At 44.8% G+C, this 22453-nt stretch overlaps 1 protein-coding gene across 6 annotated transcripts in view; it reads left to right on the top strand.

Moving 5' to 3' along the window:
- ARHGEF3 (Rho guanine nucleotide exchange factor 3) overlaps nt 1-22453 on the top strand; it is a 310006-nt gene that overhangs the window by 32934 nt on the left and 254619 nt on the right. For 5 of the 6 annotated variants that reach the window (XM_023249854.2, XM_045051706.1, XM_023249855.2 and 2 more), the window contains exon 2: nt 6100-6192. In XM_023249854.2, coding sequence (XP_023105622.2) covers nt 6100-6192 — 93 coding nt within the window. Of the gene's footprint in view, nt 1-5956; nt 6016-6099; nt 6193-22453 lie in introns of those variants that run through there. The other variant, XM_045051705.1, reaches the window with a different exon arrangement.

Below are 22453 nucleotides of genomic sequence, written 5' to 3'. Positions count from 1 at the left end.
ACTGCTTGGTACCTGACCGTGGGGCGGGCCTCAAGGGGAGGGAGCACTTGGGCTGGAGCCACACACCACATCATATTCCAGGGACAGCAGGGCTGCTGGTGTCATTATCTCTGGTTCAGGTTAGTGGCTTCAGCAGCCCTCTGGGGTGGTGGCCTTGTTACCAGCCAAGGCCTCTGGGTCACAATTCTTGGCTGTCGAGGAAATGAGGTCATCTGGGGCAGGTGGCTTGGGACCTTGTGGTCACAGACCGAGTTGTCCAATCAGCCTTCAGCTCTGACGTTGGCTTTGACCCTGAGATTGGCAAGCAAAAAAATAAATGTATCCAGCTCTCTCCCTATTCTGATAAAAGCCTGGAGGACAAACTCTGGCTATTGTTTACTGATAAATGTTTATAAAGCCCCCTGAATGCCAGGCATGATATAGAGCAAGGAATATGCAGAACTTTTGCAGATCTCTCTAGAGGCTGTGCCTTCTTTTGAGATCTGAGGCTGAAATGATCTTATTTGGTGACGAGTCTTGATTTGTGTCCTAGGGAGGGTTTTTTTTTTTTTTCCCCTTAATGTGTGTGTGTGTGTGTGTGTGTGTGTGTGTGTGTGGTCAAATATGTCATAGTGGTGTTTATTAAACACCAATAATATGCCTAACCCTGGCTTTGGGTTGGGCATTAGGGAAGCAGAGTAGGGTCTGGGTCAAAAGCATGGGCTCTGGAATCAGATTGCATGGATTCAAATCCCATCCTTCCGTGATGAGCTTTGGGACCTTTAGCAAGTTAACTAGTCTTTCTGTGCCTCAGTTTCCTCTTATTCAAAAGAGGGATACTGATAGCACCCACTTCCCTGGGTGGGAGAAGAGGAAATGATGCATTAGGAGCACTGAACGTGATGTGAAGTAGGTGCTCAATAAAGGCTGTTAATATTGGTAGTAGTTCTTAGTTAGCATAAGAAGTTCACATACAACAAAAATTGAATGGACAAGACCTGATTTCTCTTGAGTTTGCAGTCTTTTGGGGGGAGATTAGATTAAGGCACTTGGTCCTATTAACAGTTAGTTTATGGCAATAGCAATTAAGTCCAAATGGTGTGGTTTGTATTACAAGTCCTACAGAAGCTGGGGGGAGCTCCTAGGAGGAGATGGGGCTTCCCGTGGTCATGTCACATGGGTGAAGGAGTGAGGAGAGACAGAGGAAGGAGCATGTGGCAGGTGGCAGGGAAACATTCCAGCCAGTCTGGTGGGCGGCAATTGTCAGGGTAGGGAGAGTTTAGGGGGCCAGCTGGGATCTGCTTCATCCAGAGGTAAAATTTGACATGTCCCTGTGGAGTGGAAATGGGGTGAGAGAGGCAGAGAAGCTAGTTTCTTTTCCTCCTCCTCTTTCTTAGTTATAAATGTCTTTATTGTATTTTCATAACTATTGACCTGAAATTGTAGGATGCAAATTTTAGGGTGCATCGCTATGTTAATTGATAGAAAACCAAACTTGCAGCAACCTTATTTGTGGAGAGGTTTACTGAGAACTTGGGTGGGGTGGGGGGAAACTTTAAATAGGCACAATTAGTTGTTATAAAATTCTCAAAACTTGTTATTAAAGCATAACATGCCAGCAAAAAAGGGCATAGATCATAGATCATAACTGTAGCTTGATGGATTTTCACAAACTGAACACACGTGTGTAAGCAGCACCTAGATTAAGAAACAACCTTTGCCAGCACCCCAAAAGCCTCCTCATACTCTCTTCCAGCCACTGCTCCCCCACTACAACCACCATCCTGACTTCTGACAGCGTGGGATAGATTTACCTGGTTCTGGGATTTCTGCAGACAGACTCATATGGCAGACACTCTTGTGTTTGGTGTCTTTGGCTCAGAATCTTCTCATGAAGAGCCATCCTTGTTGCTACAAATAGTTGTAGCTCATCTGTTCTCATTGCTGTGAATTACCACCATTTATTTCATTCATTCTACTGATGAGGAGCACGGGTGTCGCTTCTGGTTTGGGGCTTGAGGTAGGCCCCTTGAAAGATGTCCATGACCTAATCCCTGGTCATAGGTACTATTCACTGGTAATACCTGAGACTGAGTTGCCCTACATGGCAAAGGGACCTAGCAAATGTAAGTCAAGGGTCATGACATAGGGATGATCCTGAATCATTTGGGTGGGACCATTGTAACAAGGATCCTTACAAGAGGGAAGCAGGAAAGTCCACTTCAGAGAATGAGACGTGAAAGTGGAAGCAGAGGTGAGAGAAGAGATTTGAAGATACTACATTGCTGTCTCTGAAATGGAGGAAGGGGCCATGAGCTGAGGAATGCGGGTGGTTTCCAGAAGCTGGAAAAGGCAAGGAATGGATTGTCCTCTAGAGCTTCCAGAAGGAATACAGCCCTGCTGACTCACTTTAGACCCATTTTTCTTACCTCCAGAACTATAAGATGATAAATCTGTGTTGTTCTATGCCACTAAGTTTGTGGTAATTTGTTACAACAGCAATAGGAAACTAATAGAGGGTTGTTATACATAATGCTACTGAGAACATTCTAGAAAACCTCTTGGTGCACATATGTACCTAGGAGGAAATGCAAGGATTGCCGCAGTCCTCAAAAGTGGTTGGACCCATTTGTGCTCCTACCAACAGCAAGAGTGAGAGCTCTGGTTGCTTTCAATCCTCACCAACACTTAGTGCCTCCTGAGGAGAGAGGTTTTTCAGTGAAAAATTAGCGGGGCTCGGTGTCCCAGGGATACAGTTGGGCTTGCAGGAGGTTGGTGCTGGTCAGTGCTGCTCCAGATAGCTGAGGAGAGGGATGAGGAAGTGGCAAGTGCCTGAGTTTCTAGCTGGGAAGAAGTAGAATTCATCTCCCATGGAAGTGACTTGGATGGGAAATACTGAATAACTTTAGGCGAATATAGAACTTTCCAGGCTGGCTCAGTCAGAAGAGCATGCGACTCTTGATCTCGGGGTCATGAGTTTGAGCCCCATGTTGGGTGTAGAGATTACTTAAAACTAGTATCTTTTTTAAAAAATACAGAGCTTTCTAGCTTAAGAGTTAGGACACCACTTATCTTTGTAACTTTTTGATTAACCAAGCTGAGTGGGGAGTGTCATGTAGAGGCAGAAAGCCTGTGCTGTTCAGCCAACTGCTCAGATTTGAAAACTGCCTTCATTGTAAGCCCTGTGACTTTAGGCCACAACCTCTCAGAGCTCCAGTTTTGCCATCTATAAAATGGGCATGGTCCTACCTACCCTGTGGGGCCACGGATGGATGAGAAGACTCTGTGTTTGAGCCCTGAGTTTACTGCCTGCACACAGGTGCTGAATCACAGGTAGCTGTGGTTATTAGGGATGGTGGTATTAAGCATATAAATTTCTTTTATAGAAGTTGGCAACCCTGGATTCAGAGTGTTAACAGGGCTAAGTGGCTGTCTTGGGGGGGTAGGGGTCTGAGACTATCACACACTTGGTTGGCATCCAGGATGGGGGGTGTCAGGCTCATGATCCACCCTTCTAGGGCTTTATAGAGACACCGTCTCCCACAATACCCGCCCCCCCCACCTTTTTGAAACTGCTTTTGAAACTATTCATTCATCATTTGCTCATTCATTCATTCAGCCATTAATGAGCTTTATCATGCACATTATAATACACTGATTAGCGGCACAGGCTCCCAGATCAAATGCTTGGTTCAAGTCTCAATTTTATTTGCTGTTTGTATGGCATTTGGCCAAATCTTAATTTCTTTGTGCCCAGTCTCTGATTTGTTAAGTGAGGCAGTATCTGCCTCCTAGGGCTGATATGAGAAATTGATGAAATAATTCAAGACAGTGCCTGGCCTTGGGCACCCCTCAGTGCTAGGGTACAGTCAGGTGCTCCCAATCTCTGCCCTTAGCCACAGACAGAAGGGTGATGGTTTATCAGTGGTTGTCTACAGAATGCTTTCTCCAATACCAGGAGGGAAAACCTGAAACTCTGACCCAGAGCTAGCTCGTGGTCCCTTTGAAGGCAGGCTCTGACCTCTCACAGCTGCTTGGGAAACGTGGCTTTGAGGAGAGTTGGCATAATTTGAGGATGTAGGTGTTAACCCCCCTTGCAGCACTTACTGGGCTGTGGAATGGCATGTACACTGAGTAGACGTGGCTTCCAGGCTGAACTGAGGTGGACCGAGGTGTTCACAGCGGCAGAGGCGACCCTGGTGTGGCATTCTTGCTTTCTTCCCTCTCCCTTCATGGTGGGGATCGTGGGGATGTGGTGGCCCCTCTGAGTCCCTGAGCCTATGTCTCACTACCCTTCCATCTCTCCTCATTCCAGGATCCACATCTTCCCTCTTGCCTTATTCTGGGCCCCTCTGTAATGCACATGCCTTAGCTGATGAAGTTAGCTCTGATGGAAGCCAGAGCAGTGGTCCCAGACAGGGATCCAGATGCTAAAAATATCTCATGGTGTGCTCTTTGTAAGTTACATAAAAGAGCAGCATTGGAGACTGTGGCTTTCCCCCCACACTGACTCTTTCCAATGCCTTGGGGTGCCAGAGTCCAAGGTATCTGGTCCTGCTCACCTGGATCTGAGAGTTTTTATCCTAATAGGGCTTTTTTTTTCTTCAAGATTTTATTTTTAAGTAATCTCTACACCCAGTGTGAGGCTCACACTTGTAACCCTGAGATCAAGAGTTACACGTTCCACCGACTGAGCCAGCTAGGCTCCCCACTAATGGTGCTTTGATCTGGGAAAAGGCCAGACTCATGGTGTGGCAGATGGAGGAGGCTGGGTGGGAGATTTGGCCAAGCGGATTTGTTGCTCAAGAGTCAAAACAGCTGATGCATCAGCATGGAAGATCACAGAAGATCACAGATGTCCAAATTACCTTGAACCCTAGGAAGCACAAGGTTGGAGACCGGTACGCCATCTTTCAATGTGGTGTGCACAGCGAGTCCTTCTAGTGTTGGAACTAATGACCATTTCTTTCTTTGGCTGACACCAAATGAAGCAGTAGGTTTGTGTTCAGGTCCATGCTGAAGAATGAGAATATGCCTTAATGCAAAACCCACTCCCCCTGCGTGGCGAGGAATGCAGTACCTGAGGCTGGAGATGGAACCTCAGTGTCCTCTCTCAGACTCACCTGGGGCCATGCTCAGGGTGTGGAAGAGTGAGTGGGCGGAATCCTCCACCCATCGGAATGTTCTCTCTCTGTCTCATCCCTGTGTCTCTCTTAGTTTCTGTTGCTTCCAAGGACATAGACTTGAATCCTTAAATGTGGTTATCATGTTCATTGGGATATTTTACCACTCCAAGTCGTCATTTTGTGAAGCAAAGCTCACAACTCACACTTGTGGATCCCAGTGTTCCTAATTCTGGCCACATGCTCTGCTCTTGACAGACTTCACACTAGAAGGTATTACATGCTCATTAACATCTCTTCATCCATCTAACACTGACTAAGTACTACTTAAATTGCATGTGGTTTTACCAAAATTGTGACCAAAATAGTCTGACAGCACCTGTCTCCATAGACATAACATGTTGTAAGCTCCAAATAACCAAACCCACCCTCAGAAGGGCCCCAAAGGGAATACTCAGTGCCATCTGGGATGAGCATTAACTAGCCATAAAAATAGAATCAAATAAAACAATGATGTAAAAAAAAAAAAAAAAGAAATTTCTCACTAAGGTAGTAGTTAGAAGGTGAGAGGCTGACCGTGCTCCATGCAGTCATTCATAGGCCTAGGTGCCTTCTGTCTTGTCACTCCATTATTTCCAAATGCATGGTCATCATGTGCACAATCAGAGCTGAGTTAGCCAGTGGGAGCCAGTGGGAAGGGTGGATAAGGCATGCTCATGTCTTAAGACCTATATGGGGAAATGGCACCTTTCCTCTCTGATTCCATTGGGAACTCAATGGAATTGGGAACTCAGTGCCACACCTACCTGCAAGGATGCTGGGAAATGTAGACCCTGATAAAACTCAAATAACTATGGAAGAAAGGGAGAATGGATTTTAATGGATACTGGGCAGCCTTTGACATATCCCCCTTGTATGTATTTAATGCAACTCTCTGTGCATTTATAACAGAAATATGTCCAGGTTCTAAACATTGGGTTGTTTTGTTTTTTTTCAGAAAGAAGACCTGGCCTGGCCATGCTGTGTCTATGGACAGTTCCACAGTAATGAATCAGTGCGTCTTCAGAGGAATGGAAGAAAACAAAGAAAGGTAAAAGTATCTTTAAAAATTAAGATTTAAAAAATTCTCACAGGCACCAATTAAATGCAATGTAGGCTTTCATCTAAGTCTATATAAGTCAGTGGAGGCCATCAAGAATTGGAGATAGCAGAATTTCATGTGTCCCCTTTTCATATCTCCAATTTCTGACACCAGAGGAGGATACTTTTGTTAAGTATGAGGGAATTTTTCTAAGAATCAGAAGGAAGAGTTGGTATAAATAGAACTAATGAGGTATAGAATTAAATACTGGATTCTGAGAACTATGGACACTTGCTCAGATGAGCTGTGTCTGTATGTGTGGGTGGCCAGTCCTGGAGGGAGGCAAAGACAGCCCCTTAGCTCTTGGCAGCTATGTCTTTCTCTCTCTCTCCCTCCTCTTTTTCTCCTTAAAAAATAAATGTATTCATTTAATTTTATTTTAATGCCCAAGAGATGCATAGATACATTTTTTCTTAGTTAAAAATAGGTGACACACCCTGCCTGGTTTCATTGCCAGCCTCCCCATCCCACACCTGCCTTTCCCAGAAGTAACTACTGTGACCTCCTTTTGTACATTTCCTTCCAGAACTTTTTCTAGGTGCTTATATACGTAGAAAAAGTCATTCTTTCCTTCCTTCCTTTTTTCTTTTCTTTCTTCCTTTTCTTTCTTTCTTTCTTTCTTTCTTTCTTTCTTTCTTTCTTTCTTTCTTTCTTTCTTTCTTTCTTTCTTTCTTTCTTTCTTTCTCTCTCCCTTCCTTCCTCCCTCCCTCCCTCCCTCCCTCCCTCCTTCCTTCCTTCCTTCCTTCCTTCCTTCCTTCCTGATATAGGTTGTCATGCTATGCATGTTGGTCTATTTTGTAACATTTTTTAAAAATTCAATAATATGCCTTAAAATGTTTTCAAGACTGTGTATGAGAATCTACTTTGTTTTTTGTTTTTGGTTTTGGTTTTTTGAGAGAGTGCGCACACATGCACAAGCAGGGGAAGGGCAGAGAGAAGAGAGAGAGAAAACCCCAAGTGAGCTCCACGCTCACTACAGAGCCCAACACGGGGCTTGATCCCACCACTGTGACATCACGGCCTGAGCTGAAATCAAGAGTTGGATGCTCAACTGACTGAGCTACCCAGGTGCCCCTACCTAGTTTTTGTCTATCACAAAATGAATAGTGTATTCATGGTATAAGAATCCACTGTTTATTGAGCCATGTTCCTGTGAGTGGTGGGTAGGTGGGTCCCATTGTTTGCCCTTATATCAGTGTTGGGGGGCACTTTCTGGTGTGTGCTTCCTGCACAAAGGCGTGGATAGTTCTCTTAGGAGGTTACCGAGGAGTGGAGTTGTCGTGCCATCCTGTGTGTACATTTAAGATCTTACTAAAGATTTCCAAGTCATTCTCTAAAGACCATTTGTCAATAGGGTGCCAGATTTCCTGTTTGCCTGCCCTCCCACTGCCCCTCAGCTCTTCATGCTCCTTTATTTTTGCTGGTATGTTGAGTGAACAATGGTATCTCTCCATAGTTGTCATTTCCTCTCCCTTCTCTGGGGAAGTTCATCTCCTTGGGTCTCTCTGTTACCTGTTTCATTTCCCAATGGCACATGGAGAGCCTATACTCACAGGGGTCTTGTGACCTCTCCTGAGGCCCAGGACATTTGGGCAGCCCTGATCCCATCCAGAAGAGGGCACCACTTCGTTTTCCCTTCTGAAAAGTATCTAAGCATGCTTCTCCAGGGGAGTGTATCAGGATTACCTGCTTCTCTTTTGACTCCTGGTTTTGAAGAGACTTTGGTTGGATTTTCCTACTTCAGGTGGCTCCTTCCACCGCCCACTGTCACCACCATCATCATTGGCAGCCATCTGAGTTTATGGTATGTGTCAGGCTCTGTGTGGGTCACTGGGCTGACATAGCTCATTTAATTCTCACATGGCCCCGTAAGATAGGAAGTTGTGTTATTACCTTCATTGTGGCCACTAGGCAACATTAAGACAAAAATTCATTCAAAACCAACCCAAACCACAAAAACTACCTTGCCACGGAGCCCCAGCTCCTAGCATTGCCCTCACTTGCAGTGGCAAACAGACCCATGTTAACTTCTCCTCGAGGACGTAGCTGTGGGGCCATCAGGCCCATGTTTGCAGTTGCCTTGGTTGCTACTCTGCATCCATGGTCTTCCTGGAGGAGAGATGGGAGCTGAGAGTTTGGTTTTGGGTTTTGTCTCCAGCTGGTATGTGAGCACAGGCTCCTTCAGATCACTAACTAGCCCCTTTGCTCTGGGATATCGTTGGGGGTGGCAGCCTCACCTGAGTTTGTCCAAAATGCTTCTCTGGAAAGGGGTTTTCCAGGGTGAGAAAACAGAATTCAACCAAGTAAATTTGAAGATCGAATTGGCTTTTATTATGTGATTCATGAACTGGGCAGTATCTCACATACCAAGTAGAAAGGAGCTTGGACGAGGTGTACAGAATGGAAAGTTTTTATAGGAAGGAGGGTGGGGCAAGGAAATTATTAGCAAAAGAAAGATTGTTTCAGGCCAAGACACCTTTTTAGGGTCAGGGAGGGAACAGCAGGGTTTTAACCTTGCAGATAACCTGACTAATGCTGCTTAGAAAATTTTCAGGTTGACTTGTAAAAAGGTCACGTTCCTGGGATAGGTTGAAACTCTAATGAAGTCTTGGTTTGCTGGTGTGGGGGGAAATGACTTCAATTTGGGCTTGTTTTTATTATTATTATTATTATTATTATTGTTAAGTTTATTTATTTATTTATTTATTTATTTATTTATTTATTTATTTAAGTCCTCTCTATCCCCAACATGGGGCTTGAACTCATGATCCGGAGATCAAGAGTTGCACACTCCTCTGACTGAGCCAGCTAGGCACCTGGGCTTGTTTTTTGTTTTTTTTGTTTTAACAGCAGGTTGAGCATATTTATCATGAGGGTAAATCTGCTTTATTAGGATAAATACACCCACTGAGCTATGGAGGGAGATGTGTCACTCACCCCCACAGACCTGATCAGTCACCCTACTCTAAAATTGTAATCTTAGGGGCGCCTGGGTGGCTCAGTCGGTTAAGCATCCAACTTCGGCTCAGGTCATGATCTTGCAGTTTGTGAATTGGAGCCCCTTATCGGGCTCTGTGCTGACAGCTCAGAGCCTGGAGCCTGCTTTGGGTTCTGTGTTTCCCTCTCTTCTTCTGCTCCTCCCCTGTTCACACACACACACTCTCTCTCTCTCTCTCTCTCTCTCTCTCTCTCAAAAATAAACATTAAAAACTAAATACGTAAATAAAATTGTAACTTTAGATCTCATTCTAAAAGCAGGCAGTATGCAATTCCAGATGGCTTCCTGAGGCCCTCCTCCCATTATGTTTCAGAGACCAGCAAATTTAGACCTGGAAGATCCTCGGCTCCTTATTACCATTTCTTGCTTCTTCATCAACAGTTTTAAGCCATCAGGCCTAGGGTGATGATGTTATTGTTCAAGTTCACACAGACAAGCCTCTGTCTCAGGTCTTAGGGTCTGGCTGTGGCTCTGGCTCTTTGTACATCACAGCTACCTCTCATGTCATTATTAGAACACTGATCACACTTGTTCCAAAAATTGAGCTTATTAGCAGATAATGCCTTGAAGGAAACTTGCCCATTGATCATTTGATTATTCGTTCAGTGGGCATTTATTGAATACTACCTGTGTACCTGAGACAAAAAGATGGGTAAGACGAGTTGTTAGAGAATTCAGAGTTGGCGGGGGGGAGTGGCGGGCAGGAGGTAGTCACACACATGATAAGCAATGGTTAAGTAGAAAAGTGATTCTTCATTGGTCAGTGGGGATAATAGTGTCTCCTGCACTGGTTTGCTGGGACATGTCCTGAGTTAATTATAGTAAAGCACCTAACATATAGTAAGCACCTAATAAAGGTTACTGTTTTCACTTTTGTTGTTTATTTTTTTTTAATTTCTTTCTAATGTTTATTGTTCTGAGAGAGAGAGAGAGAGAGAGAGAGAGAGCGCGAGAGCGTGAGTGCACGGGGGAGGGGCAGAGAGAGAGGGAGACACAGAATCTGAAGCAGGTCCCAGGCTCTGAGCTGTCAGCACAGAACCCAACGTGGGGCTTGACATTTTAGAAATGATAACCAGTCGACACTATTTCTCATCCTAAATGTGTTCATCTTTTTAGTGTCTGCCTTACCTATTGGACTGTGAATTCCATAGGACCAAATCTCCCCTATCATTTACCCAATGTGTGGCACACAGTAGGTGCCCACTAGTATTTCTGGACTGATGAGTTATGGGGTGGAATAGTGACAAGGGGTAGACCCTGGGTCCCTGAGGTGAGGTACTGTGACAAAGGCAGCCAGAGAGAAGGACTTCAGCTCACCTGGGGCCACCCCCACTTTTCCGAGGAGAGTGGCTCCAGGCCCTGCCTACAGACCACACTTCCTTCTGCGGGGACACAGTTTTTGCTCCTGAGCTTTGTGGCCATTCTGTCTTTTTCGTCTAGTGACTTTTTTGAGGAGACCTCATCTCACAGCCTTTATTGACTGAGCAACCGTGAGTCACTACGTCTAGCTCTAGCTGCTAACTCACTAGAACACAGGATTTCTAGAAGATTAAGCCCCTGGGGAGTTCAGTTTTCTGCTGCCATCAGTGACTGTGCCTCAGTTTCCTCAGCTGTGCAGCAGTGGAGTTAGGCAGGTGGAATTTCTGATGTTCAAAGAGGAAAATTTTGAGGGGAGAAGTCCTTACTCTTCTTGTAAATCCATCCTATAAATGGACCTGTGGGGAAATGGGTGGGTGGATGGCACTTAGCCCATGCTGGAGAAATGGAGAGGTTTAAGTTCATTCATTTGCTCATTCATCCATTCACTCATTCATTCATTTATTCAGTCAGTCAGCATCCCTTTGGGATGTTGCTCTATGGGAAAATGCTCAGATAAGGAATTATTAAGGCCTTTCACTCTCAGATTAGACAAATGCATGTCTCTTTATGAAAATAAAGATCCTCTCTGGCTCACTCCTTTATTTTAGTGTCTTGAGCACCTCCTTTGTGCCAGCTCTGCTAGACTTTACTCTCCTGGAAGGCTGGCCTCATCTGGTGCAGGGACACCCACACCTGGCTCAGGGTCCAGTGCACAGGGAGCAGCTTCAGTTGACTGAACTGGATAGAAAACAGTAGTTTTTAGATGGTGATTAGTAATTTTTAGACATGAAGGGCTGAATCCAACACTGAGATTTGCCCCAGAGTGGTGTTCTGTTTCATGCTCGAGGTCACTGATTTGTCGCATGCTCAAGAGCTCTCACCTGTAGACAGCTTAGTGCTGCTGCCTGTTGTTAGTTGTTCTCTTGATCCCTTATCAGCGTGCATCTTGTCCTTAGGCTGGAGCTGTTTTGGTCACTGATTTTTATTAGTTCTTTGTCCACTGCCCACAGGGCTGTGTGGGGCCCTGCTGTACTTCCTCTAGAAATTCAGCTGCTGACCTTGAGAAGCTGGAAACCCAGCAAAAGGGAGGGTATAATTTCTCCTGACCTGAGGTTCTAGCCTTATCTCTTAGACTCAGAAGCCCGGTAACCTTGGGCAAGGTGCTTTACCTCCCCAAGTTGTCTTCTTAGAGGTCCCCTCAGTAACCTATAGTCTCCTCATTAGAATATTATTTCTTCCAAGCATCAGTAGGCTTTGCAGGGAACAATGGGGCTTGCTGCCAAACTTTATTTGGGTATTGCTGACTTAAGCTCAGATAAATGTGGCCTTTCTCGCAGGACCCAACAGAGCTAGTGTGCATGGAGGGGCCTCTCAGGAGAGGGTAGAGTGTGTAGCCTTCCTCATCTGCTGTTGCATAGGTCACACTGGGGATGTGCTGGGTTGGGAAATCTTGAAGTTTCCTCCCAGAGCTTCAGCGATGTGCATAGGACAGAAAGGCAAAGTAACCAAGAACACAGATGCTGGATTTTGAATGATATAGCACTTTTTTTTTTTTCCATTAGGAACTTTAGTTTTTTTTTTTTTTTTTAATGTTTAGTTTTCGAGAGAGAGAGAGAGGGTGTGTGTGCACAGGCTGCGGTGGGGGAGGGGCAGAGAGAGGGGACAGAGGATCTGAAGCAGACTCTAAGCTGACAGCAGAGAGCCCGGTGCAGGGCTCGAACCCATGAACCAAACGGCGAGATCATGACATGAACCAAGTCAGGCACTGAACCGACTGAGCCACCTAGGCTCCCCTCCGTTAGGAACTTTATAATAGTATAGTAGGCAAAAGGTAGAACAAATCTTCCAACCCCTATTATAAGCCTCCTGGCGAGTGAGTTGAGGGTAAGCAGGAGGCTCAGGCATCTTCAAAAAGGTTTTCATTCAAGCAGAAACTCTCCCTCCCATGTAAAAAGCCCTAGATGCAAGTTAAAAAAATGTTGTGCAAGCACTGCTCTCTTCCTGGCTCTGTGACCTTGGGGGTGTCTCTTTGCTTTTCAGATTCTTCTCTGGCTTAAAAGAAAGAGGTTGGTTGGTGAGTTTTTCCTTTCAAGCCTAAAATTTTCAGCATGTTGTTTAAAACAACTATAAGCCCCATGGGGTCCCTGGGTGGCTCAGTTGGTTAAGCATCTGACTTCAGCTCAGGTCATGATCTCACGGTCCCTGAGTTCTAGCCCTGCTTCGGGCTCTGTGCTATCAGTTCAGAGCCTGGAGCCTGCTTCAGATTTTGCATCTCCCTTTCTCTCTGCCCCTCCCCTGCTCACGCTCTGTCTCTCTATATCAAAAAATGAATAAACGTTAAAAAAATTAAAAAAAAATAAAACAACTATAAGCCCCATGAGGGCAGATGGGGTCTGTGTGTCTCCTTCTCACTGACTTCTCTGGGCAGTGCCTGGGATGAAAACATTTGTTGAACAAATGTGAAAACAGAATAAGCCCCTTATTCCATTCATTGGCATAATCCCGCAGACAGTTTACTTGGTTATTGCTAAAGTAATTTAGTGAGTGTATGTGATATTATTTGAGACACATGAAGACCCCTTGAGGGAGACGATATTATTTGACAGATGAGGAACTGAGATTTTGAGAAGTCAGGGGCTGGACTGTGGTCCTCTAGCAAGGGATGGAAGAGCCAAGACAAGACTCAGGCTCCTGAACCTTAAGTTCTGTGTTGTTGCTTTCCTGTGACTATCCCTAACGTATGTTGATTTCTCAAAGAATCCAGCCAGCGATTATTTGAGTATCTTTCATGTGCTCAGCACTCCATCAGGCATTCTGGGGGGATATAGTCAGATGTGGACCTTGCTTACAGTAAAGAAGGAGAGATAAATAATAGAACACAAGAAGGGCATGAAGAAGGGCCTAGCAAGATCTAACATATAGTGAGTACTTGGAAAATCTCTAAAAACACTCAAACTGGAGGGCATTTGAATGGGCAAAGCACTCCGTGGTGTTCCAAGAAATGCAATTCATGGAACACAGCAGGTAGGAAAAGAGAGTCTTTGAGAGTTTTGGTCTGTGGCCCCCACTCATCTGGCAGAGGAAGCTGAACCAGCCCCCACTCTGTGGAAGGATGGATCTTGGGTGAAAAGCAGCACCCGTCCTGATGCTGAGCCTTTGCTGGGTGGAGACCAGGTGCAGCAATCTCCCTTTTGGGGAATCCATAGAAAATTCCTTCCAGGCTAGAGCCTGGCACTTTCCCTGGAGATGAATCAACCTTTTCAACAACAAGGGTGGTGAATTGGGTTTGGAGAGCTGGGGAGGCCACGGATGGTGGTGTGTAGCCTTAATGGAAATTATCAAGATACATTTATGAGGTGCTGGTTTTGTTTGGGAGTTCTGCTAGGGTGTGCATAGGGAGAGTCTTGAGGCTTGTGTTCTGTAGGTGGGAGGAGAGCATGAGAACTCGGGGTAAGGCTTCCCCAAAGATTACTGCTGGGACTGTAGCCGAATGTGGCTTTGTCCCACCTGTGTGTGGTGTTGTGTGTGCCATGTGTAGCCCGAGCAGCAGCCAGCGTCTTCCTCAAGGATGGGTATTGATGGAGGCTCAATGCCAGGCACTGTGCTGGACTCAGGGATATACCTCTGGCTAGGACAGGCAGGAGCCGGATAACATCTAACAGGGTCCCTTCCCTGGAGTGTTTTTTTTTTTAATTTTTAAAATGTTTATTTATTTTTGAGAGAGAGAGAGAGAGAGAGAGAGAGAGAGAGAGCGAGCGAGCGAGCAGGGGAGGGGCAGAGAGAGGGAGACACAGAGTCCGAAGCGGGCTTCAGGCTCTGAGCTGTCAGCACAGAGCTGGACATGGGACTTGAACTCACAGACCGTGAGATCACGACTAAGTTGGTTGCTTAACCGACTGAGCCACCCAGGTGCCCCCACCCCTGGAGTGTTTTGTAGTTTAGTTTAGGTTTTATAAGGGCTGGGAACTAAACAGGAAGCAGAAACAGGAGTACAAGAAGGAATATGTTTTAGAAAAATCACTTTTCTTGTTTGGTTTTGTTTTGTTTTCTGCATGTAGGAAAGCTATTGGTTAATAATTTATTTTATTAATGTTGACTAATATTGTAAAATTGTCCTATTGGTTCTAATAGTTTTTTAGATATTATTATTATTATTATTATTATTATTTTGTGTGTGTGTGAGGAGGGATTTTTTCAGGCACATAATCACATCTTCTGCAAGTTAATTGTATTTTGCTTCTTCTTCCTTCCCAATTGGTAAAGCTTTGTTTGTTTGTTTATTGGTCTAATTAGATTGGCAAATGCTTTCTGCATAATGTTAAACAATGACTATATTTCAGGTCATTTTTTTACCTTATACTGACATCAGTGGGAGTGCTGGCTCTCAGTTTGAGCTGTATATTTCTTGAGAAAGTTCCTCTCTGTTCCTATTTTGTTAAGAGATTTTGTTAAAGAGTCAGGAATAAATGTTGAAATTTAACAAGATTGACATCTAAAAAGACATATGTGTTTTTCCTTTTGGTCCTGTTAATGAGGTAAATTGTACTGATATATTTCCTAATATTGACCCATCCATGCATTCCTGGAGTGAGCCACATCTGGTTGTGCTCTGTCTCTCTTTTAATTAAAAAAGTATGTCAAAGGGCACCTGGGTGGTTCAGTTGGTTAAGTGTCTGACTCTTGGTTTCAGCTCAGGTTATGATTGCACAGTTTGTGGGATCGAGTTCCATGTGGGACTTTGCACCAACAGTATGGCAGCCTGTTGGGATTCTCCTTTTCCCTTTCTCTCTGCCCCACCCCCCTCAAAATATATAAACAAACTTAAAAAAAAGTATTTTGAGCTACTTGCCATAATTTGCATTATTGCCCCATGGAGATGCAGTGGTTTCTCCCGTGGTTTAGAGTAACGCCAACAGAATAGCTTTACTTCAGTTTGAGACATCAGAAACTAGAGTCATGAATAAATCATTAGTTCATTAGGCCAATATACCACTACTGAATGTTAATATGTGCACTGCTGGATGGATGGCCTTCAGTGTCCCTTATAACTAGGAGTTCTTGTGATTGTATGCAGTGGTTCCATTCAGTCAGGATTTGTTATTGTTGCAAGTGACAGAAACAAAATTCAGTCTGGATTAAGGGAATATGGGGTTCCTATGAATGGGTGGCCCAACAGTATGTAGCTTCAGGCATGGCCAGATCCAGGGGCTCAGAGTTATTAGGTTTTGGTTTCACTCTTTACTTCCCTTGGCTCCACTTTCTTCTGTATTGGCTTCATTCCCAGGAAGGTTCCTTCACAGGATACTTCCCAGAAGCTACAGGCTGATATTGTCCCACAGCTGTGGAGAGTTTATCATTCCCACTTGTTCCAATAGGACTTCCCAAGTAGACTCATATTTGTTCCACTTGGGACACATGCTGTCTCTGGAACTCAAGGGTGGGGGGATAAGATCAGCCTCACCTGGACCCATGGACTGAGAGGGGGAAAAGGTGGTTCCCCCAATGGGAAAGCCAAGTGCAGTTACCCACAGACAGGCAATCAGAGGCACAGTGGCAGAAACCCCCAATGTTTGTGCCATCGGGGCCAGCGATCCCCTTTCTTTTGTGGTCTTTGCTGTCCTTTTTCACAGGTAGGAGGGATGGCTACAAGGGGCTGTGATTCCTTATCCAACCCTAGGGTCCAGCAAGTCAGTGACAGAGCCAGGATTCTAAGTCCCTACCTGAAATTCTAGGCCTTACTTGTTCTACTGAATTACACATAGAAACAGGAGTAGAGTTAAAAGTGTTAGCTGGGCACTTTGAGATTTGATTGTTAAATGAAGGATTTCCCTGGGCCTGCTCTCACCCCTGGCCCACTCACTGAACATAATAATTCATCTTGGTGATTTTCGTCCCCTCTCTATGACGAACTTAGAAGGTAGACAATTTTAAAGGGGTGTCTTTGATGGGATGTTAAGTATTTTATGTGGAGTGTGTATAGTAACAAAGTTTTAATTTGGCAGAATCTTGCCTGGTCTGATTGTCATCTCTTCAAATATTTTTTTTTGTTTTGTTTTTTAAGCTTTATTTTATGTACGGTGTGTATCAAATTAAAGGCAAAGGTTGGTGAGTTTCTACCTGTGTTCCTACCCCTCAGATCAAGGGTCAATACTTGTTCAAACACTCTTTACTAGCTTCTTCCCAGATGCCCTGCTTTGCCCCAGTCCCTGCCTCCTCCCAGAAGACCTGTCCCTTCCTCACCACTGTCTGGTCTCAGGCTGTGCCTAAAAACTCTCTCCTGGCTATACTGGCCTGCATTCAAGGACAGAATTAGGAACCTGGTCCTGAGGAGTTGTGTCGGGAGAGAAGAGGGAAGTTACTGTCCATGGAGGACAAACACAGAGCCCCCCCCATGCTCTACATGGTCGTGAATGCACATTGTCCAGTTAGAGTATTAGAAGGCCCCCTTGCTCTCTTGCTCCTCCTTCACAGACAAGGAAACCGAGGCCTCAAGAGAGGTGGGATTTGCCAAAGGTCACAGGCTGCTGCAGGTTCAAGGCCAGATGGTCCATGGCTATAGTCCAGCCATCCACTGTGGTCTCACCCTCATTTCATGATACTATTGATTTTTTTTTTCCTGGAAAATCTTGAAACTCTGTGAAAGATGATATATATAGTAGAAAGAATGTACATGCTGGTAACAGGCACTCTTGGGTTCAAATCCCTGCTCTGTTTTATAACCTTGGGTAAGGCTGTTAATCTTCCTGAACCTCAGTGTCTTTATCTATAGATGAGATCGTATTAATACCAACCTTGTAGGGTGGTCATGAGGTTTAAATAAGATGACAGGTATCACATACTCATCACATTGTTTGGTACCTGTGATTTTTATATTTGAAAAGCCAGTTTATAGCATCTCTTGGGGGGAGGGTGAGAAGTGACCTAAAAGTAAGCTGAAAAATCACAACCCCCCCCCCCAAATATGAACACGTTAGCATGACTATAATTTTACAATTCTGAATCGGTTTAGTAATAATGATAGCATGGTATTTAAGAACACAGGCTCTGGAGATGGACTGCCTTGGTTCAAATCCTGATTGTTGTGTGGTGTAACCTTGGGTATATTACTTAACCTCTCTGGGCTATAGTTTCCTTGAATGTAAAGTGAGGCTAATAATAGGACCTACCTTATAGGGTAGCTCTGAGGACTAAATGAGATAACGAGTAAAATACACTTCCTTAGCCTAGTACCTCAGTTGGTGTGTAATAAATGTGACTTATTATTACTGCCAACAAATTGATATCCACACTTCTCTTTGGTCTTTAAAACCGTTGCTGGAAGTTTGCCTTGGTTTCCAGTTTGCACTTTCTTTGTGCTGGTGTGTCACTGAAAGCTCTTTACTCACGTTTGAGTCAGTGATGGGCTTCGGGAAGAGAAGAGTGACCGTTTGGGCAGCAGCATCCTCTAGAAGTTACAGGAGGAGGTCGGCTCTTAGAGAAGAGTGAATGGACCGCTCTCCTGGGTTGAGCGTTTTGTCTGTTGGGGACAATGTGTGGCTTTCACAGGCGACTCAGACTTGGGCAGCAGTGACCACTCCATGGGAAAAGCGGAATGGAGTTCAACCCCACATGTGCTGGGAGGGTGTCTGGGTTGGGAGCTGGTGGTGCTGGGAGGGCTCATTTCTCTGAGGACCAGGGAGTCAACTCAGCTAGCAGTGGGTCAGGCTGAGCAACCGAAAGGATGTGAGAAAATAAAAGGTGCTAGTTTGGCGGGCTCAGCCTTTTTTATTTTGAAAAACGCTCCTTTCAGCTCTGAATTGGCCCCTTGAGCTGTAAGGAACAGTGCCAGTTAACCCACATTTAATTGGAAACTGGGTTAGGGGACATTCTCTCCCCCCCCAGAGCATGTCCTGTGTGTTGGACCCCTTCCAGTGGCTGGTACAGTAACGGCCATTGACACGGCCCTGGCTGTCTGGATGCTGGAATCAGCTGGGTGAATATACATCCCTCTCCTTCCACATCCGCCAACTCTCTCCTAATTGCATTTGCCAGAGCTGCAGAGAATGTAGACTTTCCCTTTGATTTTCCTAAAGATCAATCTCCTTTGTTTTTCTTTGTCTATCTCTGCTGTTTGGGAAACACCTCGATGCATCCTCATTGTTAGGTTTTAATTTTCCTCTTCAGTGGAAGCTTTTCCTCTCCTGGGTGAAATTATGCAGATTTTCTTTCGTCTGGTCAACCCCCACCCCCTCTACTGTGTGTGTGTGTGTGTGTGTGTGTGTGTGTGTGTGTGTGTGTGTGAGAAAGCTTCCCTCTCTCCCTCCTCCTGGGCCTCACAGTGCCTTGGTTTGGGGGGCTGGGACCTAGTAGACAGTGATACAGTGACTCCCTTGTCTGCTGGGTTCCCACCAGCTGATGAGCAAGGTCATTTTCATACTCCTGACACCTGCTTATCAAAACCGCCAGCTGCCGTCCACAAAGATGCCCCCTCCCCCACACTGGGGAAAGACAAGATAAGAATAGACCAGGAAGAGACCAAGAGCCAGAGAATGAAGGACAGTATCCACCTACAGTTAAGGCACGGATGGGCATTTGATTGGACAGCTGGGCTCTGTAGGCTCTGGATTGATATAAATGCCCCACCATAATGGTTTGAATTGGAAGAAGTTTTTTAAATAAACAACAAGATATTTGTGCACACTTATGTGATTTTATCCCTTTTTTTCTTGTTCTCGTGGTCAACTTGACTTTTTAGAAAGCAGTTTTACAGCATCCGCTTGCCTCTTATCATTTGAAAATGCTATTATGATTACAGAAGCTCTGTATCATGAAATACATAAATTGGCTGGTAGGATTTCAATGGAGGTAACGAATGGCTAAGAGACAGTATGTGTGAACCAGTGTGTTCTTCTCTTCCTTTTATGGGTGTGGTGCCATCAGGGGTCCTCCATCTGGATGGTCTGCTCTGAGCTTTCTGGTGGATCCTGAGGACCGGCCCAGGTGGGCCCCCTTCCCTGTGGTCTCTAGAGCTGTATACTGATGGGTAGCTGCCTCGGTCTGTGAGAACTGGCTATCTGGGGATTGGAAATCAAAAGAGCTCACCATGCCTAAAGCTCCTTGGGGGTTGGTGGACAAGACCTTTCTTACCACCAAACACACTATGGTCTTAAAAATGGAGTAAGGGTGGTAAAATGTCTGGGGCTTTGGGTGGGGGTGGATTCACACTTGAGGAGTCTGAAACATAGAATCTGGGGGCTTCTTCAAGAAAAAGAATTTAAAAATATCCTTTTACAAATTTTATAAAAACACAAGACCATATGGGTACCGTTCTAAGGAGGGGCTTCAGCTTCATTAGCTTCCTGCTATATCCAGTTTGGGCTGTGTGGCAAAACAAGTAGAGACATGTTGTGAAGAGAAATTGAAGTGAGGAAGTAAGAGGTCCATCCTAGGGCAGGTTAGAAAAGGGGTATAGCGTTTCCATGTGCCTACTCGCAGCTATTCAACTCTACAGATGTAGCAAAAAGCAGGCTCCATCATTTATGAACGTATGTGGCTGTGTTTCAACAAAACTTTATTTACACAAACAGGCAGGCCATAGTTTGTCAACTTCTGGTCTAGATAATTAATAATTTAAGACTGTTTGGTAGATTTTTTGCTAAAAAGTAATAAGTTAAGAAGACCAATTTTATAAATTTTTGCTTTTGTAAGGTTAATTTTTGTTATATTATTAACTATTAATTTGTGTTGATTGTAAAAACTTTGAGAAGTTTAGAAAAATATAAAAAGGAAGTAAAATAATTACGTGTAATTCTACCACTCACCACCAAATACTGTTAATCAGTGAATATTGCAGGAAATTTCTTTCTTGCATTCGTAAGCATATGTATACACACTGATTATTTTAATTAAAATTATACTGTTTATCAGCTTGGTTTCTGGTTTTCTTCTAGAATATGGAAGTCCAGGTGGTGATGGAAGTGGTATAATTTTGGAAGAGAGTGCTGTTGTGGTTAAGATCACCCACAAAGAGGGCCTCATTCTTGGCCAGGCACAGGTTAAGTGCTCAATAGATGTTTGACATTATTGTTGTTGTTGTTATCATTATTATTATTATGATTGTTATTATTATGGTTGTGGTTGTGTTGTTGTAGGGATTGTAGCAGTTCTGGGTTGTGAGGCAGGTTGTGGAGCTGTTGCTCTGTGACCATCATCAATCCCATCTATCCTGGCATAGCTTGATGGGAGCAGTGATGTCCCAAGCCCATTGAGTTCCCTTAGAACACACTGTCACAAGGGACATTGTGTCACAAGGGACAACACACTCCACAAGGGAGTCACATCCTCAGTGGGTCCATGCAGGACCCAGGGGCAATCTGTGCTCACCAGCTACTCTGAGACATCACCCCCCTCCACCTAGCCAGACCCCACTTCTTTCCACCCCATCTCCTTTAGCCTCAGTGCCAATCAGAGGCTTTTGCAAACCTTGAGTGGGGACAATGACAGAGCAAGACCTATGACTGACAAAGCACTTGCCAAAACCAGGTCTCATTGAGACCAGCAGAGCCCTCTCAGGATCATTCTGTTGTGCAGGTGAGGAAACCAAAGTCCAAGGTCACACAAGGTAAATTCACGATAGTGTTGGGAGACCTTTCATTTTGAGGTCAAACCCTCACTGCCCACTTTGCTTTGGTTTAGATCTAGATTTCTCAGCCTTGACATGACTATCTTTGTGGGCAGGGCAGTAATTCTTTGTTGTGGGGGCTGGTCTGTGCATTGTAGGGCGTTTAGTGGCATTTTTAGCCTGTACCCCCTAGATGCCACCAATACACCTTCCCCCAACTTGTGACATCCAAAAATGTCTCCACACACTGCTGAATGTCGCCTGGGGGCAATGGAGGAGGCACTATTGCCTGCGGGTGGGTGGGGTTGAGAGCGCCTCAGTATCAGATGTGAACTGCTGTCCTTAGTGTGTCCAGATGGGGGGTCTTCAGGGAGTTCCCTTTTGGGGCAGGAAAAGTGAACTTCTTGTTTGAGAGCTTGTGCTCAGAACCAGTATGTCCATGTAAGTTATAGGTGGTTTAACTACCTCCTGATGCCTAAAGGCCATTTGTTCAGCTGTGCTTCTATTTCTTCATTAGGCTGCACGCCTCCCTGCTTTATTAAATAGGGCACACCGACCCCAGTTTTGCTTTTCCTCCTCGACTTTCTATGTTGCCAGCTTGCAAGTTTATGATGGCACCTGCTTGTAGCGATGTGCCCCGTGACCAGGGACGGGAACAGAAACCTTGTCCCTGGTGCTAAATCCTGCTTTGAAATTTCCCTTTGGTCACCTTCCTGGAGATCCAGCGTCATCTGTTAGTACCCTCCTCTTTTGCTCAAATTTTGCTGCTTCTAATCTTTTCTTCCTGAGTTTAGTGGAGTTTGTGTAAATTAAGAGTAGTGAGTGAGGGCCCAAACATCTCTTCCTTGGAATTAAGGTCTATTTTGTAAAATAACCCATATCTGTTCTTCAAGAGAACCCTTCCCTTAGGCCTTTTCACAAACGCTGGAGTCCTTTGCTCCTAACGGATTGTTGTGGTTCTTGGGAGTCAGGGCTCTGAGGGAACAGACACTTTACTATGAGTGGGGCCAAAGGCAAATGGGGTACCTTGCACACCTAAAGCTGGGGAGTAAGGTATAGGTTGCAAATGGCCAAAATTAATCTTAAAAATTCTCCAAACCACGCATAAAGAATAGCATGCATGTTTTTTTTTTTTAATTTTTTTTAACATTTATTTATTTTTGAGACAGAGAGAGAGAGAGCATGAACAGGGGAGGGTCAGAGAAAGACAGAATCTGAAACAGGCTCCAGGCTCTGAGCTGTCAGCACAGAGC

This window comes from Felis catus, chromosome A2 (assembly GCF_018350175.1).
Source record: "Felis catus isolate Fca126 chromosome A2, F.catus_Fca126_mat1.0, whole genome shotgun sequence".
Lineage (NCBI taxonomy): Eukaryota > Metazoa > Chordata > Mammalia > Carnivora > Felidae > Felis > Felis catus.
This window is presented reverse-complemented; position numbering and strand designations above follow the sequence as displayed.